The 18,769-nt window shown below is 42.6% G+C and overlaps 1 protein-coding gene across 2 annotated transcripts in view; it reads left to right on the top strand.

Annotated features, from left to right (window-relative positions):
• The window catches only part of UBA6 (ubiquitin like modifier activating enzyme 6), a 262,135-nt gene that overhangs the window by 129,463 nt on the left and 113,903 nt on the right, over window positions 1–18,769 (top strand). For both annotated transcript variants that reach the window (XM_030190526.1, XM_030190525.1), the window contains 3 exons: window positions 3,719–3,862; window positions 7,369–7,436; window positions 16,639–16,717. In XM_030190526.1, coding sequence (XP_030046386.1) covers window positions 3,719–3,862; window positions 7,369–7,436; window positions 16,639–16,717 — 291 coding nt within the window. The remainder of the gene's footprint in view (window positions 1–3,718; window positions 3,863–7,368; window positions 7,437–16,638; window positions 16,718–18,769) is intronic.

Raw genomic sequence — 18,769 nt, 5'->3', positions numbered from 1 at the left:
GTGTCCTACACCAGGCTCTGTCAGATGCCATCACCCAGATTTAAGGTTACCTGCCCTGTCCTTGGATAATACCTTCTACAGGTAAGTAACTTCACTTTATATGTTTTATCACTATCTAATTCACTGTATTTAGCCAGTGTTTGAGAATATTCAGGATAGGCTGCCCTCACTAATGTATGTATAGCTAGGTCAGGGCTTTGGCACTGACTTGCTAGTTATGTATTCCTAAACCAAGACTGAAATGTTTGTCCTTGGAGAATCCCAAAGTTTTCCTGTTATGTATTCAGTGCATGGAGGAGGATATAAGGGGCTGCACAATAGCTGCATATTGTGAAATAGCAGCCAGATGAAAGAGTGACAGTTTGCCTGGCCATAGGAGCTTTTGTAGTGGTCTAGTCTCTATATTGCTTAAATAAACTTACTGCCCTGAGGAAAAAAACCTGAAGAATATGGAAGCAATATAGGAGAAGTATTGGTCTTGATATGGAAGGTCTAAAAATAGTTGTCAAATGCACTTTCAAGAGCCAAGAGTTCAGAGACTTGTTCATTGGTGCTCCCTTGGAGGGAGGCTCAGACATTGGCATCTTCCTAGCAAGTTCCTCTGTTCTTTGGGAGTTTTTGTTGCAGTTTGTGGACACCCTTCTTAAATATAAGGCTGAATTGCTCCCCTCGCTAATAGCCAAAGGGAAAGAGTGTGGGAAAAATATCCGAGAAACCTACAAAAAGGCATCAAGAGCTGCTGCCATGGGGATTGATGCCCACATACACATCCTCAGACCTAAGACAAGACAAGATGTGCAGGGAAAGCTTGATATGCCATGCTGTGGAGAGAATCTCTTCAGAGTTAAGGTGTAGGAGGCTGCTACTGTCATTAAGCAGCATAGTGACACCCTTAGAACTCTCTCCAGGCCAACTGTTGACCTGGCCTTCCCTTTCTATGACAGACGTCCTCTAGGTCCACAACCCAGCCTGGTTTTCAGGATTTTTACAGTGAATATGTGTGAGATCTATTTGCATGCAATGGAAGCCGTGAATGCAAATAGATCACATACATATTCATTGTGAATATCCTGAAAACCTGGCTGAGTTGTGGACCTCGAGGACTGGATTTGAGGACCCTTACTTTATGATCTCCTCCGTACATTTTCCCCAGAAGATTTTCTCCTTTAGGTATTCCCACCATACATGCAAACAAGTTCTAATTTGCCCACAATTCCTCCAGCAACTATATTATCCAGTCCTAGACTTTCTGCTTAATCTCACTGGTGTTGGGTACCACTGGTACAGCAGCTTTGTACCTATGTTCAATTAGGGTCACAGCAATAGTATCAGTAGTTAATAGAATAATATATTTAATACTAGAGTACTGAGCTTGCTCAGCACTATTATTATTTATTTATTATTAGGATTTATTTACCGCCTTTTTGAAGGAATTCACTCAAGGCGGTGTATAGTAAGAATAGATCAAACATGAGCAGGAGGCAATTAGAGCAGTAAAAATATTCAAACAACAATGCAAAGTATGGCATGGTATACTACTTGCAATGACAACACTATCCTGCTTATAATCGAACGAGAATAACGCCCAAGTTCCGACCTAAATCGGGAGATGGGCGTTCTTCTCACAAAAACAAATAAAGCGGCATAATCGAAAGCCGAACTTTGGACGCTTTCAACTGCACTCCGTCGCGGATGCGGACAAAGTTGACGGGGGAGTGTCGGAGGCGTGGTGAAGGCGGAACTGGGGCGTGGTTATCACCCGAACAGAGATGGGCGCCCTTCGCCGATAATGGATGCGTTTGTAGCTAGAATTTAGGGCACTTTTCCTGGACCCTGTTTTTTGACGAATAAGGCCCCAAAAAGTGCCCTAAATGACCAGATGACCCCCAGAGGGAGTCGGGGATGACCTCCCCTGACTCCCCCAGTGGTCACTAACCCCCTCCCACCACAACAAATGATGTTTCACAACTTTTTACTTTCACCCTCAAATGTCATACCCTCCTCCCAAGCAGCAGTATGCAGGTCCCTGGAACAGTTGTTAGGGGGTGCAGTGGACGTCAGGCAGGTGGACCCAGGCCCATCCCCCCCCTACCTGTTACAATTGTGCTGCTTAATGCTACTAGTCGTCCAACCCCCCCCCAAACCCCCTGTACCCACATGTAGGTGCCCCCCTTCACCGCTTAGGGCTATAGTACTGGTGTAGACTTGTGGGCAGTGGGTTTTGAGGGGGATTTGGGGGGCTCAACACCCAAGGGAAGGGTGCTATGCACCTGGGAGCTCTTTTACCTTTTTTTTTGTTTTTGTAAAAGTGCCCCCTAGGGTGCCCGGTTGGTGTCCTGGCATGTGAGGGGGACCAGTGCACTATGAATCCTGGCCCCTCCCACGAACAAATGCCTTGCATTTATTCGTTTTTGAGCTGGGCGATTTCATTTTCCATTATCGGTGAAAAGCAAAAACGCCCAGCTCACACCTTGGCGAATAAAGCATGGGCGTCTATTTTTTTTAATAAATACGGTTCACTCCGCCCCTTCACGGACCCGTTCTCGGAGATTAACGCCCATGGAGATAGGCGTTTCTGGTCGATTATGCCCCTCAATATGTACTAGAACACTATAATTGGTAGTGAAGGGTAAGGCAAAGTTGTAACATAGACGAGTAAGAAAGTAGAAAGAATTAGAAAGTAAGGTGATTGATTTGAAGGAAGTTGCACGTGAGGTCAGAGACATGGTTAAATATTATCTCAGCTAGGGTAGGAGTGGATAAACATGTCCCACTGCAATATGTGCAGTCGGAGTCAATCCTTGTGTGTGTGAGTGAGACTAACAAGTTAGTTGCTTCCGTTAAAGGCTTGGTTGAAGAGCCAAGCTTTCACCTGCTTCCTGAAGTAGAGGTAGTCTGTGTTAAGTGGAGCCTTTCAGGCAATGCATTCCAGAGTATGGGGTCTACTCCGGAGAATGCTCGCTTGCGGGTATCACATCGTGTAATGTCTTTTGGAGAGGATGTAGTTAGTGAAAATCCTTGGGAGGACCTTAGCGTCCTTGGTGGTGTGTGGAGGATCATCCTATTCTTTAGATACTAGGGGCCATTTCCTTTCAGGGCCTTGAAGATCAGACATAGAGTTTTAAATTTAGCCCTGTATTGTACTGGTAGCCAATGAAGTTTTTGCAAAAATGGTGTGATGTGGTCACGTCGCTTGCAACCTTCTATGAGTCTTGCTGCTGCATTCTGAATCAACTGGAACTGGTGCAGGCCCTTTGTAGTCAGACCATTGTATAGAGCATTGCAGTAATCCAATTTTGATGTATCCTCCTGCCACGTGGCGAACCTAGATTAAATTCCTGGATTAGGTCCTTTGTTCACTGGTTCAGCTGGGGGTGGGGGGAAGTCCTAGTCACTTTGTGGTGATATGTTACAGAGGGCTTGAGAGTGCAAATGTACTGGATTGAAAAACTGTTAAAACTTGATGAAGACACAAAAGATGCTGAATTGGGATCTATTCAAGAATGTATAAATAGAAGTCTCCACTGGGTCAAAAACACTACTAACTAGTAAGAAATATTTAGAAATTAATGCTTTTTATTGAATCTCAAAGGAATTTTACTGCAAGTGATGTTAAGTGTAGTAAATGTTAAAATAAACTCCGTTGTTTTTTTTTAAGACAAATTTTGAAGCTGTGCCATTGATATCCATGTTCTTATTGTGTGGATTTTTGCTGCAGCCCAAAGTGGATGAAGACATTGTGAAATGGCTGTCCTGGACTGCACGTGGCTTTTTAACACCATTGGCAGCAGCTGTGGGAGGAATTGCAAGCCAGGAAGTCTTGAAAGCTGTGACTGGAAAGTTTTCTCCTTTGCAACAGTGGGTTAGTTTCCTTGGGCTTTATTGAATTACCATTTTTTTCTTCTGATACAGTGCATCAAAAGAAAATGAAAGGCCATGAGATAAAAGGAAGTTGCAGGGTCTTATTTTTTAAGTCTCTTCACTGTTAATTGTAAAAGTGAGTTAGTCCGATGTTTAGTGTGCATTTTCTTCTGGATGAGGTTTCTCAATTAATCACATCCTTATTGTCAATGCCAAACCAGGCCAAACTAGTGGGTTATGTCCCCCAGACAGCAGATGGAGCTTAATTCACTCACCTTATAGTGGCTGGAGCCTTCTCAGGTGTGGACTACTCTTAGTTGCTGCACCAGACCACATGTCTGCACTATCTGCTGGATTCAGAGAAATACTGAGGAGCTGAAGGTATCACCTGCTCTCTATAAGGTGAGTGAACTAGGCTCTATCTACTGGTAGAGAGGCATTCAGTAATTCACTAGGCTGGAGATCTGGCATTGTAAGGCTTTCAAGGCAGAAACTAGGTTTGTGAGCCCTTGGGCCACTGCTGTGGAGCAGCAGTGGCAGGCAAACCACCCCACACCAGAGACAAGGCAGAACAGGACTGGAACCCCGGACTGGAGTTGCTGCAGAGGCAAACAAGCTGGAACAGGCAGAGCAGGAAACAGCTAGGCTTCACCTGCGCTTTACCACTGTTCCCCAGGAGTTGAGCCCCTGGGTGCAGGCGGCCGGCAGGACTTACATGACAGGGCAGGCACTGGATACTAGGCGGAACCGGGACTGAGGGTCAGAGGGGAAAGGAATATACATGGGCAGCAAGGCAGGAAACTGGGCTAGGACTCACAGACAGGCAATACTACACAAAACAGGAAATGGACAAGCTAAAGGACAGGAACTGAAAGCTGCCACGCAGCCACTGAAACTAGGTACAAATACTGACAGACAAGAGATAGGACTGAAAGCTGCAGAGCAGCCACTAAGCAAGAGACACAGACAAACAGAAACTAGACAAGGAATATAGACCAGAAACAAGACTAGGGAAGTAAGCAAATAAACCTAAGCTAAACTACACACAGATAACTAGAAACAGACAAGGAACTAAACAAGAAACCAGACTAGGCAGAAGTGCAAAAAAGCACTAACAAACCAGGGACCTTAGACGATGCAAAGGCAAACTCAGAAGGTTCCAGGTGGTAATAAACCCATCCGCAGCTGAAACTCAGATGCAGGAATCATGAGGCAGCTAAGGGTGAGGCTAGCTGCCAAAATTCAAACCAAGTCTGGAGGGCTGGAATATCTGGACCTGACCAGAAAGAAAGTCTGGAAAGTCTATGGCAGCCACTGGGTCTGGCCACCAGAGGGCAAGAGGAACACAAACCAAGACACAGGCAGAAAGCATACCTAAGCACAGAGAGGCTTAACACAGGTGCAGTATAGTGGAGTAATCAGAGCCATGCTGGAAGCAGCCAGCACACAGAGACAGAGCTAACTCAGGAAGAACAGACAGAAGCCAGCTCAGAAGCTGACCACAGGAAATAAGGTGAGTCTGAGAGGGGTCACGACCACAATCGTGACAGGCATGGACAATAAGGAATGTATTTGTGAAACCTGATCTCTCAGAAACACAATTAAACATTGGACTAACTCACTTTTACAATTAACAATGAAGAGACTTAAAACAAAGAATAAGACCCTGCAACTTTATTGTAACCCATGGTTTTTCAGCCTTTTTGCTGCCCTAACTTTAACTGGGATTTAGACTGAATAACTTTGCTAACCAGTAAATCCTGGTACTGCCCTGACTTTGCCCTAGGACTGTCTCAGCACTAAATAGTGCCACAGCGGTCACATAGGATTTTCAGTGCCACTGTGTAGTTAGGTTCTGCTAAAAATCCAATGGCTCACTCGCTTCTGTTTAACCAGGTAGGAGCCTCTGAATATTACCCCATATCTTTCATGTGTACCTAGACACTGAAACAGCTGAGCTCAATATAATTTTTCTCCTTTCTAGGCTTAACCAAGCTTGGAGCTTTTCCAGGTCTACAAGTGAGTCATTTGACTAGCTGATACCCAGTGAAAATTACTGGAGAAGCCTCATTCTGTCAACCACCAGTGCCTTCTCCCTGCCTCAGCAGCAGTCACACTGTCTCAAAACCCTTCTCCTTGGCCCACAAAGCAAGGCCTTATTATTGATCCTCTGTCTCTTTCTACAAAATCTGTGGCTACTCTTGCCCTACTCCTACCAAACATCCCCCCCCCCCCCCCCACCAAAAAAAAAATATTGCTTCAGGCAGTGTTGCATGTTCATACCACCTTTTTGTAAGGATGCACTTACAGATGAAAATGTCTTTATTTGTTAGACTGTAAAACACTCTTCTTCCCTTCCTTCCTTCCTTCTACCCACTCACGCCCTTCTTTTCTTCTCGTTTCCTCCTCCATATTCCTTCTGCCAAACCCTTCAATCTACTGAACCCACCTTCCCCCCCCCCAAAAAAAAAATCTGAAGAGCTGTCAGATTTAATCACAGCTGCTGCTTTTCAGTTCTAGTCTTCATCAGCGCTGACTGTCAGCTGTTGACTCACACAGCATATGGAGTGTTTCTAAGAAGATGAACTTCTAATGGAGTTGCAAATTAGCAAGTTGAAGCATGCAGTCAGTGTTGATGGAGAACTACCTGCAGTTGCAGCAATTATGTATGTGCATAGAGATCAGTGCCAATAGATTATTTGGGAGAGCCAGCATGTGAGAGATGACTCGGTTTGGGAGAAGGGAAGATATTTTTCGATGGGCAAGCATGTAAGAGTTGATACTGCAGGGGTATGGTTCTGAAGTGGATGGGAAGGCACCAGTGGTGTGGCCACAGGGAGTGGGGGCTGGGCAGTACCCATTCAATGCCTAAGACCTGCCAGCCAAAGAAATTTACTGTCGAGCTGCTACCCTCATAATCGTGCCACTACAGTAAAAAATCAAGCCATGGCGTGCCTTCAGCTGCCAGTGCCAGGATTCCTCACACATACTGTTCTTGCACAACCTCACCTTACGGAGTTCCGGTGTGGACAGCACACCACCAGCTTGCTCTATACTGCAGCAGCATGAGGAGGAGGGGAGTGGCTCAGCAGTGAATTTCTTTGGCTGGCGTGGTTTCAGCTTCCCTGCCAGCAAAGGTAATATTTGTAATGAGGGGGCAGGGGGAGAAATCATTGCCCACCCTCCACCCACCCAGTCCTCCTTGGGCCTCCACTCCTGGAGAGCACATAAGAGCAGCTGGAGAGGAGGGTGAGAGCAAACCTGACAGAAAGCAGTGACTACAGTAGAGAGGAGAACAAACATTTTGAGAGTGGGGAAAACACAGTGCAGTTGCTACCAAGTCATGATAATAAGTAGATATAGCCACACAATCATGACAGAGCAGTGGCCCTGGTAAGGTGTCATTGGGATAGGCATTAAGCAATAGAGCTGTCAAGTCAAAATGTGTGGTAATTTGATGGTGCATTTAACATTAAGATGTAACTATAAATTTTGGTATTTTTTCAGCTCTATATTGATGCCGTAGATATTGTTGAATATTTGGAGCACACAGATTGTGAAGAGTTTCTTCCAAGGTAAAAACACTTTTATTTCTAATTATAACCTATATTTTTCTGAGGACAAGCAGGCCTCCTTATTCTCACATCTAGGTGACACCATCCAAGGGAGCCCGATGTGGACGCCGACCGTCGAATAATCTAGAGGCTTCCAGCAGCATCCCACCATGCATGCGCTGGTGCTTTCCTGCCCGATGCATGACCCATGTCCTCCAGTCTTGTTTTTTTCCTCAGAGCTGAGAGAGTCATTCATGTGTTCTCTCTTTATGCTGCACTGTTGTTTGCAAAGTGCCTTCCCATGCTACAAAGTGCCTTCCCATGCTAGTTTATTTTTCTTTATAGTCAAACCCCTTACATTTTTTTGTGTGTTTTTTTTTTCATTCTTTTAAAGTTTTTCTTCGTTTTCAGGAGTGGTTGCCTGGTTTAGGTCGCAGCCTCAACTTCAGTTTGAACGCTGCCCCTTTTTGATTGAGGAGCGATGACAAAGAAGACCCCCAGTGGCTTCAAGAGGTATGCCCAATATAATTGGGTGGTTTCTCTCTTGGACCCGCACTCTTATTGCATTGGGTGCCTTGGGCCAGATCGTGACCCCTTTGATTGTGATCTCTGTTTAAAAATGCACATGAGAACTCAGCGGGCATGACAGGCTCAAAGAGAGCAACATTTTAGCTTCTTAAAGGCTGAAACATCAACTTAGGCACTGGCTGCATCGACCTCCATGGCTGCTCAGACTTTCAACATCCACTGGGAGTGACTGACGTCGAGGAGGTCTCCATCTGTCTCGACACCAGGCACTGATAGCAGGCCCCGGGATCAGTGATCATCCTACCTGACAGCAAGGATGCGCACGGGTTCTGTGTCTTCCTTATTGGCACCAAGGGATCAGAGCTCTATGAATCGGGGAAAGTCCAAGAAGCATAATAACCAGTGTTCCTCGACTCATGATGGTGGGAGCACCAGGTCATCAGATATTCCGATGCCCGAGAAGCGTGGTGCTGGAAGGAATGCTCCACCTCCTTAGAAGAGGTTCTGGTGCACAAATCGAGTGGCCCGATCCCTGCTGCTGGTTCGACACCACTCTTTCTCAGGCTGCCTCTTCCCTGGCTCCCAGGCCTATGCCAATGCCCACTTTTGATGAGCAGTTCCAGAACATGCTCTGAGAGAAGCTGGCACAGTTACTGCAGAGGCCTCCTGCTCAGGCATCGCGGGCGCTTGTGCTACCAGTGGAACAGCCCCTGGCCCTCTCTGAGGCTCCATCAGTGCCAGTGCCCAGATCTTCGATGCAGGTGCCTCTCAGGGTGTTGACTTCTAGACATTCAGTACTGCTCTTGACATTGGGGGAGGAAGCTTCCCCGGAGTCTGAGAGTAGGGCTGTATCTCGGGGCGTGGACCTTGCTCCACCAGGCTGAGGTCAGTGCAGACTCATTCAGCTGCCTCTGAGTATGCGGAAGAATCTGATTGGGACCACTCTTGGGAATCAGATAAGAATCCGCATTACTTCTCGGAGGAGGAGTCATGTGGCATACCATTTGATCCCTCTTCCCCTCAAGAGAGACTGAAATCTCCACCAAAGGCGCTCTCTTTCACTGGTTTTGTGAGGGAGATGTCTGCGGCCATCCCATTTAAGTTGGAGACGGAGGAGGGGCCTAGGGCAAAAATCCGTCCTGGAGTGTAAGTCTCCTAATGGAAGGGGTCACTGTGACATTGCACCCTATACTTAAGGGACGCACTGTTGAAGAACTGGAAATCTCTCCTCACATTGCAGGTCGCACTCAAGAAGGTGGATACATAATATTGTATCCAGAAGGCTCCTGGATTCAAGAGGGCACAGTTCTCACACCACTCCATGGTGGTCGAATCTGCTCTCAATCAGTCCAAGAGTTCTCAGACTCATACCTCAGCACCCCCGGGACAAGAGGCCTGGAACTTGGATTTGTTTGGGAGGAAGACTTTTCAGGCCTCGATGCTTGTTGTCCGCATCCAATCCTACCAGCTGTACATGAGCCTTTACTTGGAGTCTTTAGTGAACAGGACACTGTCTGATGGACTCTCTCACTATGCAGCAGACCGCAGAGTTTGGCTGGCTGACTAACAAGCAGATGGAGTGTAGGCATTATCTGGCCAGGACTGCCTATAATACTTTTGATGTTGCATCCAGACTCTCCTGGCTGTGTGCCTATGATTTCGAATCAGCAGTTCGGGAGAGATTGGTGGACGTGCCAAGGGGACAGTTTGTTTGGAGAGAAGGTGGAAGAGATCACTGACTTCATTAAGAAACGTACAGACACCATCCACATTCTGTCTCAGCATCGTCCATCAGCATCTTCTTCCAACAAGATGATTTTCCAGCGGGCCTAGGCGGCGACCCTATTACTCTCAAAGGCTTAGGTTCCTGCCTCCCACTTGCTTTGCTCAGCTGACTCAGGCCCAGCAACCCAGGCCTTGCCAAACCCTATCCTCAGAAGTCCCAGCCTACTCCACAGTCAAAACAGGGCACAGGATTTTGACTGGCTCCAGCAGAGCATAGTTCAACAAGTATCCGTCCTGGACTGCTTACTAGTTGGAGGGAGGCTCACTTTTTACCAACACAGATGGTCCCTTGTAACCGCCGACTGGTAGGTTCTTCAACTAGTCTGTCTAGGGTATGAACTGAATTGGCATCAGAGACCACGAAATTGCCCACCGAGAGTTGTCTTTCATCAACTCTCAGCACAAGCAGGTACTTTTAGAGGAGATCTCTGCCTTTCTACAGGGCCAAGCGGTGGAACCCGTGTTACCAGTAGAAGAAGGGGAGGGATTCTGTTCTAGATACGTTCTCAAATAATTGGGGGGGGGGGGGGGAGTTCCTGCTCATCCTAGACCTAAGGGCCCTGAGCAAATTTCTGGTCAAGGAAAAGTTCAGGATGATTTCCCTTTGCACCCTTCTTCCTCTAATTCAGGAAAGCGATTGGCCATGCTCTTTATACTTAAAGGACGCCTATACCCACATTTCAATATTTCCACTTTACAGAAAGTATCTCAGATATTGCTTGGAGAAATGCCACTTCTATTATTGCGTTGTCCTATTTGTCCTGGTGTCAGCCCCCAGAGTTTATACCAAGTGTCTGGCGGTAGTCGCAGCGTATCTACATAGACTGGGGGTTTATTTGCTTCCCTATGTAGAAGAATGACTGGTGAAGAGCACACCTCAGGAAGGAGCCACGGAGTCACTGCGCCTAACTATTCAGTTGCTGGAGCTACTGGGTTTGTCCTCAGCTACCCCAAGCCCCACCTTATCCATTTCGACGATTGGAATACATAGGAGCCCTGCTCAATACGTTGAAGGCTCTGGCCTTCCTTCCCCATTCAAGAGTGGATACCTTAGTATCACTTACCTTTCAGGTCTGCAGCAGCCAGCAGGTTTCAGCTCGGTAAATGTTGAGATTGATGGGCTACATGGCCTCAACAGTGCACTTCAGTTCTATGGCTTGTCTCCACTTGAGAGTGACCCAGTGGACCTTAGCTTTCTAGTGGTCTCAGGCGACGGGAAACCCAACGGATGTCATTTGCATTCCCCTGGAGTTAGCTCATGCCCTTCTCTGGTAGACGATCAGGTCCAATTTGACCCTGAGACTTCCATTTGAAATTCCACCACCTCAGAAGGGGTTGACAACGGATATATCCAACCTGGGTTGGGGAACTCCTATATATTTGTTTCACATTGGGGGGCCAGTGGTCCACTCAGGAAGTTCAATTCCATTCTATCTCCTTGAGCTCCAGGCCATTTGGTCCGCTCTAAAGGCTTTCAGAGATCGACTCCAGAACCAAATTGTTCTCATTCAAACAGACAACCAGGTTGCGATATTCTATGTCAACAAGTAGGGAGATATGGGTTCCTACCCCTTGTGTCAGAAATCGTTCGGTATGTGGCAGTGGGCTCTGTTCACAGTATGGACCTCCGTGCCACTTACCTTCCCTGTAAGAACAACTGTCTGGTGGACAAATTGAGCAGGATATTGCAACAGCACAAATGGTCTCTCAACATGGTTGTAGCCCAGAAGATCTTCCGAGAATGGGGCACCCCCTCAGTGGATCTTTTTGCCATTCATCTGAACAACAAAGTCCCTCAGTTCAGCTCCAGGCTCGGGTCACACAGCAGACTAGTGTCAGATGCCTTTCTCCTTCATTAAGGACGAGGACTCTGTATACGTATCCTCCCATAGGGAAGACTTTGCTGAAACACAGGCAAGAGTGGGGATCCATAAATTTGATCGCTTCTTGGCTATGGCAGATCTGGCTCCTCCTTCTTCTGGAGTTGTCCTCCAAAGATCCACAGAGATTGGACAGTTTTCTGAATCTCATCACACAGAATGAGGTTTCCCTTTTGCACCCCAACCTCCAATCTCTGGCCCTCACTGCTTGGATGTTGAGAGCTTAGAACTCGAATCCCTGGGATTGCCTGAGGATGTGATGTGATGCAGCTTTTGTGTCCCACCAACTCCCATTGAATCAGTGGTTCAAAGCAGTTTACATCAAGTAGAAAATGCAAATTATGATATACATAGCAAAAATAAACTAAAAAAACCCAAACAATTTAAGACAAAAAAACGCTTAAATAAGTCTTAAGATTTTTGCAAAATTGAAGATAACCAGAAAACTTTCAAAGAGAAATAGGAAGAGAAAGCTAAAACTGAAGAGCATAACAAAAAGAAGTTTCCAATGTTTTCTTATATTTCATACCAACAAAAGATTGTAATAAGCGTAATGAATCTCTGAATTGCAAGGAACCTCGTACATGGGGGAAAGTAATCTAGTTTAAGAAATACTCTGGAGATGAACCATCAAATATCTTATAAACCATACATACCACCTTGTGCTCTAAAGTGAATAGGTAGCCAGTGTAAAAATCAAAGAGCATTAGTAGCACTATCATACTTCTTAAGACCTAAAATGAGTTTAGCCGCTGTATATTGCAATAATTGTAGCTGGATTGCAACTTAGCAGAAATATGCACATACAAAGCATTACAATAATCTAGATGACTTAGAACACTTGATCCTACCAATATGGCAAATGAGATGTATCAAAATGTAGTCTAATATGATGCATTTTATGTAGTTTAAAAAAAACTGAGTCAAGTATGTAATTTCAGGTTCTAAAGAAAGAGAGGAGTCTCAAATAATTCCAAGGATCTTTGAAGACCCTTCTAATTTCAAACACAGATCTTTTGACACGTGAAGAATCAGGAATTGAGCTACCCTTTTGGGCTAACCATTATAGTTTTGTTTTAGCAGCGTTCAGCTTAAAACCATGAATTGAGCTATAATGTTGAATCGTATCAATACATCTAACTACCTTTGCTGTATTTGAAGACCAATTTTCATCCTCTGGCACTAAAAGCAGCATATCATCTGCATACGAATAAAAATAAACTCTTAATGTAGAAAAGCCATAATGCATATTGGTTATGTAAACGTTAAATAAGGTCGATGATAAAAGGTATCCTTGTGGGACTCCACAAGGTGGTTCCCAAGTAGCAGAAAGCACATCCTTCATTTTAACCAAATACTGCCTATTACTTAGTAATTCTTTAAACCAATTAAAAACTCTGTTAGAAATGCCTATTGAATTTAATTTAAACATAAGGATATTGTGGTCAATCATATCAAATGCTGCTGTCAAATCAAACTGTAGCAAAATCATGGACTTGCCTTTGGCCATTAATCCTTTTGCATCAGACTGTAAAGTTCAGAGAGCAGATTCAGTACAGTGAAATTTTCTGAATCCAAATTGAAGAGGACTCAAACAAGCAAAACTGTCTAAGTAAGAAGACAATTGAAAAGTGACAGTAGACTCTGATAATTTAGCAAGAATCAGAATGCTGGCTACTGGACAAATACTAGAAGGTGTACTAGGATCAGCATTAACCTTTTTTATGATAAGGAGTAAGGATGACACCACCCAAATTTAAAGGATAAGATCCAGACTCTAAAAGTGAATTCATAATGGAGGTAAACCAATCAACCATCAAACAAGGTGGAGATTTTAAAATATAAGCTGAGCAACAACAAATTAGTAACTTCACATAACCTTGGAGGAAATGATTTCCTAATTTTAACAATCTTATCTGAAACATATGATGCTAAAGCCAAAGTAACTGGATACAACTCAACATCTACATTAATTAAAACCCTTTAGTGTCCAATGTTCCCATCAATCTGTTCCCATATGGCTTATTACGGGAACATTGAACACTAAAGGGTTACACAGTAATTAGGTATTTATAAGTTGAAGAAGAAACATCTGTCAATGAGGCATAATAAGATTTTTTTAGCTTTATAAATTTGCAGTTTTTAACTTTTCATCACTTTTTTCCATTCTGTCCTTACCATCAATGTTCAAATCAACAGCAATTAGTTTTTAATTTTGCAAGGTCTTGATTGAACCATTTTACTTTATGGGAAACTGGAACAGTTTTTTAATTAAAGGAGCCAATACACCCTTAGTATCAGAAAGCAATGTATGCCAATTATCATATTAAAGTAAAGGATTGGTAACATAAAAATCTAACTGAGGAACAATTAAGCTCCAAAAAGTATTGGCCTTAATATGTTTCCTAGTAACTTTATGATAGAGAGAGGAGTTTTCTCTATGATATTTAAAGGACAATTTGAAATTAGCTAAGAGATGACCTGACCAGAGAATAGAGTCCCATCTAACATCATTAATAATTAAATTTACTAGGCTATCCAGAGTATCAGCAATGAAATTTAAACTGTAGCATTTTTTGTTCATAGCTTGACATGAGCTCAAAGATAAACCAACTAAATCCAAAATAGAAATAAAATTTCTGGGTCTGTTTTAAGCTCTAAATGAAGATTAGTATCTCCTATTAATAATAAAGAAGTAAAATTCAACGACTGGGTAAAAGGAAAATCTTGTAGTTCATGAGCAGAGCTCCAACTCCCTGGGGGACGATGGATTGCTATCAAACCAATATCAGAATCGGTCAGTTTACAACATAAAACTTCTAATTCTGGGGAACAAATAGTAGCAACTAAAGACAATTTAAAAAAACGACTTGAAAATAATTGCAATACCTCCTCCTTTCTTTTCTAATCTTGAATGACTAAGAACATTTTATCCAGGAGGACACAGATCAGTTAAAATACAAGGATCATTATTAGCTATCCATGTTTCAGTTAGAAAATCAAACCCTATCAGATCTTTAATAAGATGGGTTTTATTGCAAACCGATCTGACATTAAAATAACAACAGGGGACTGGCTTCCAGGAAAGATTCCACCAAGAGATGTTACTCTTTTAAATGGAGGAGGTTTGCCATCTGGTGTGAGGGCAAGGCCTTAGATCCCTTCTCTTGCCCTACAGAGAAACTGCTTGAGTACCTCATACACCTCTCTGAATCTGGTTTAAAAACCAACTCTGTAAGGGTTCATCTCTGCAACTGGTGCTTATCGTCATCGTTTAGGAGGCGAGTCCATCTCTTTACAGCCTTTAGTTGTTCGCTTCATGAGAGGTTTGTTGGTAACAGAGCCCCCTTCCAGACCTCCTACTATGTCATGGGATCTCAACATAGTCTTCACCCAGCTGATGAAAGCTCCTTTTGAGCCTCTGAGTTCCTGTCATCTGCAAGCTGAAGTGACCGCCACCAGAAACACTACTTTCCAGGTCAAAAACTTCAGAGTCGGTGAGCTCCAAGCCCTAGTAGCTCATCAACCATATACTAAATTTCATGACAACAGAGTAGTTTTCTGTACGCACCGTAAGTTCTTTCCTAAGGTAGTGTCGGAGTTCCATCTTAACCAGTCAATTGTTCTACGAACATTTTCTTCAAAACGTCTTGCCCATGCTGGCAAAAGTATACTGCATACTTGAGATTGCAGGCCTTGGCCTTCTACCTGGAACGGACTCAAGCCCATAGACAGTCCACCCAGCTTTTTGTTACTTTTGACCCCAATAGAATAGGGGTGGCCATCAGCAAACGCACACTTTCAAATTGAAAGCAGATTGCATCTCCTTTACTTATGTTCAGGCTGGGCTGACTCTTGAGGAACATGTCACGATTCACAATGTCAGAGCTACTTGAGATCAGCTTCCACAGAGGAGATTTACAAGGCTGCAACGTGGTCTTCAGTCCACACAGTCACGTCCCACTACTGTCTTGATCAAGATACCTGATGTGACAGTTGGTTAAGACAGGCAGTTCTACAAAATTTGTTTGATATCTGGTATCCAGCTCTACGTTCCTAGGTCCTGTTTTATTCTGTTCCGGGCTGCATCTACACAGCTAGTATGTATATAGTTCCAGGTTGATTTGAAGTTTTGGTCTCAACATTTCGAGACTCAATTATTCTAGCTTTCTTGTTTTCAGTGAGCCTGGTAGCTAGGGCTTTGCAGATATGAGGAGGAGGCCTGCTTGTCCTTGGAGAAAGCAAAGATACAGATGTTCTCCAAGGACAGCAGGCTGATTATTTTCACATAGTTTCCCACCTAACCTAGGACATGAATTCAGTTGTATGCTATCTGCTTTATGCTTTTTCACCTGACCCGTTCTTGCGTGTCAGGAGGGAAAGCACCAACACGTGTGGTAGGATGCTGCTAGAAGCTTCTACATTACTCGTTAGTCAGCATCCCCACTGGGCTCCTTCAGATGACTTCACCCAGATGTGAGAATAATTGCCTTATTGTCCACGGAGAGCACCTGTTACAGATAAGTATCTTTGCTTTTCATAAGCATAGCGCATCCAGATTGTTCAGATTTATTTATCATACAGAGGTTTGAAATAAGTTTTTTTTTTTAAATCAGAAGAATCTCCTCTTTTGATGCTGTAGTTTTTGCAAATATGTTTTGAAAGAATTTGTTACTGTTTATTGTAGATTTTTTTCACCTTATCTTAACAATTTTCACCTCCCAAGGGAGGGTAGAACCAAAACTCCTCCAACTTTTTTTTCTACAATGAATATCTACCCACCTATCACATCACGTCAAAACTAAACCAATATGGAAAGAAATTAAACCCCAAACCTATTTAGGAGAGCAGTCCACTCCACACCACACCCATTTTGCTAGCAGTTGAGTTTTTTTGTACTTCTGTGACTGTTTTTCTAGTACTAATCATAAACTGGTGATTCTGAATATATTTTATAGCTAAGACAGTATTTTAAATTTTTTTGGGAGTGGGTTGAGGAATCATTTAATTCTTTTATCTTTTTTTATCAGAGGAGACAGATACGATGCCCTCAGAGCATGCATTGGAGACACTCTATGTCAAAAGCTGCACCATTTAAATGTTTTTTTAGTAAGTATGGTCCATCCTATAAATGAATCATTTCTCACACAGTGTGACATACAATAATCCTAATTGACTGGATTGTTTAATGAAATTAGAGCTGCACCAATTATTCGTATTCAGCTGGATAGTAAAATATGCTAATGTAAAATATTGTTCATCTGAATACAAATACCAAGTACAAATAATGGGCATTGAGCTTTAACGTAACAAATAATAAAATAAGCAAAGTGAAATCAGAGATCCAGTGTTTATTTCAGTAGGATTTAGCACAGTAGAGCCCCGGATTATTTGTTCTTGAATTTAAATATTCGGCCAAATATGAATGTATCCAAGGCCGAATCAAATACAAATATTCGGTACAGCCCTATTAACGATGGTGAAATGCTTTCTGGTTTCTAATTTGGCATTTTTTCATTTGATGCCACTTGGACAGCATTAATTAACCTTATGTAACAAACCTTTTGATGTGAGCTAAAATTCTTTAGTGCTGTTGGGTAAGGTTAGTAAATATCCACATCAATATAATTTTTATTAACCGCTATTTACGTCTGTGTTCAACGTGGTCTACAAATAAGGAAATCAAAGTACAAATACGATATTCAATCTAAACATACAATCAAAATTCAAGGATTTTCGTCAGCATACATAATAAAAAAAAAAAACATAAATGAATTGAGAATTGTACTCTTTTAAACAAAAAGGTTTATCCTTTATTTAAAATTTCCAATAGCTTTGTTCTAATCTTAAGTGAAGAGGAAAAGAGTTCCAAAGAGACACTACACTGATCGAAAATAAGGTCTTAACCACACTATAAAAACGTACATTTATAAATAAAGGAGGACGAAGAATCAATTTATCATGTAACCGAGATGAAAATCTGTTTAGAGGAATAGAGACTATGTTTATCAGTAATTCAGAAACAGTACTATAAAGAATCTGATAAAACAAACAGAACACTTCAAAAATAATTAGTTCATTAACTGGAAGCCAGTGAAGTTTAGCAATATAACCTGATACACTACTAAATTTTCTCAATGTAAAAATTATCCTGGCAGCAGTGTTTTGAATAAGTTGTAACTTCCTTAGATATTTGTAGAGCAGTCTCAAATAAAGAACATTGCAATAATGTAGATGCGGAAAAATTTAGCATCTGGAGTTTAAGAGTAAACATTTGTTGATCAAAAAGTGGTCTTAATAGCCTTAATTGTTTTAAAAGCGTTTTAGGGTATAATTGGTTTACTTGAGGCTCATACGTCAATGATCAATGTAAAATAACTCCCAAAACCTTGGATTCAGATTCAATGGATAAAATTCTGTCATTGGATAAAATTGGTGAAGAAGATAACAGTCACCCCTAGGTTCTTAAACCAAAGTACCATCATTTAGCTAGGGTTCAATTTTAACTTGTTGGCCAGTAATAATTTCGTGATTGTAAGTTTTAGATACCTTAAAATGTGAATTCCATCTGCTTTATTTAAAATATTTCCATCAGGTTTTCACATTCCGATTCACATTTTTTTTTTATTTCCCTTGTGTTTGAAACCATGAGGCAGATTGAGAGAACTCATAGCAATCCAGGGTGGTATTGTCCACTGCATTATCAAGTTCATGATTTTGAATCACTGCTAAGGAAACCGTAGCTTCTTCTTTGAGGTGATATTACTCTGAAAATTTCATAAATTAGGTTTAGTCTGTTATTTGGCCTAAACTACTGATTTATTACTAAAGTACTGAAACTCTTCTGACAAACCACATGACTTACATGAAAAGGTAACACTAATCCTCAAAATACTCTCCCATATAATAATCCTAAAGTACTTTCCAAACTTCAAATACTACTCCGGGAGTACACACAATCTTGAAAGGGAAACAGCCTCAGTACCCTCACTTCCACCCTTTGCTCAATCTTATAGGGTGAAAAGGACTTTACCAGGGTAGCCTCTTATCACAGGCATAAAAACCCCTTTCAAAATAGTTGTTAAAACTCTACTTGCATACAATTTCTGGATCAGTATTTAAACGTGACAAAAAACAAGGAGGAGTCTGACGACTTAGCTT

This window comes from Microcaecilia unicolor, chromosome 2 (assembly GCF_901765095.1).
Source record: "Microcaecilia unicolor chromosome 2, aMicUni1.1, whole genome shotgun sequence".
Taxonomy (NCBI): Eukaryota; Metazoa; Chordata; class Amphibia; order Gymnophiona; family Siphonopidae; genus Microcaecilia; species Microcaecilia unicolor.
Note: the sequence above shows the minus strand (reverse complement) of the source record. Positions and strands in the feature narration are given on the sequence as shown.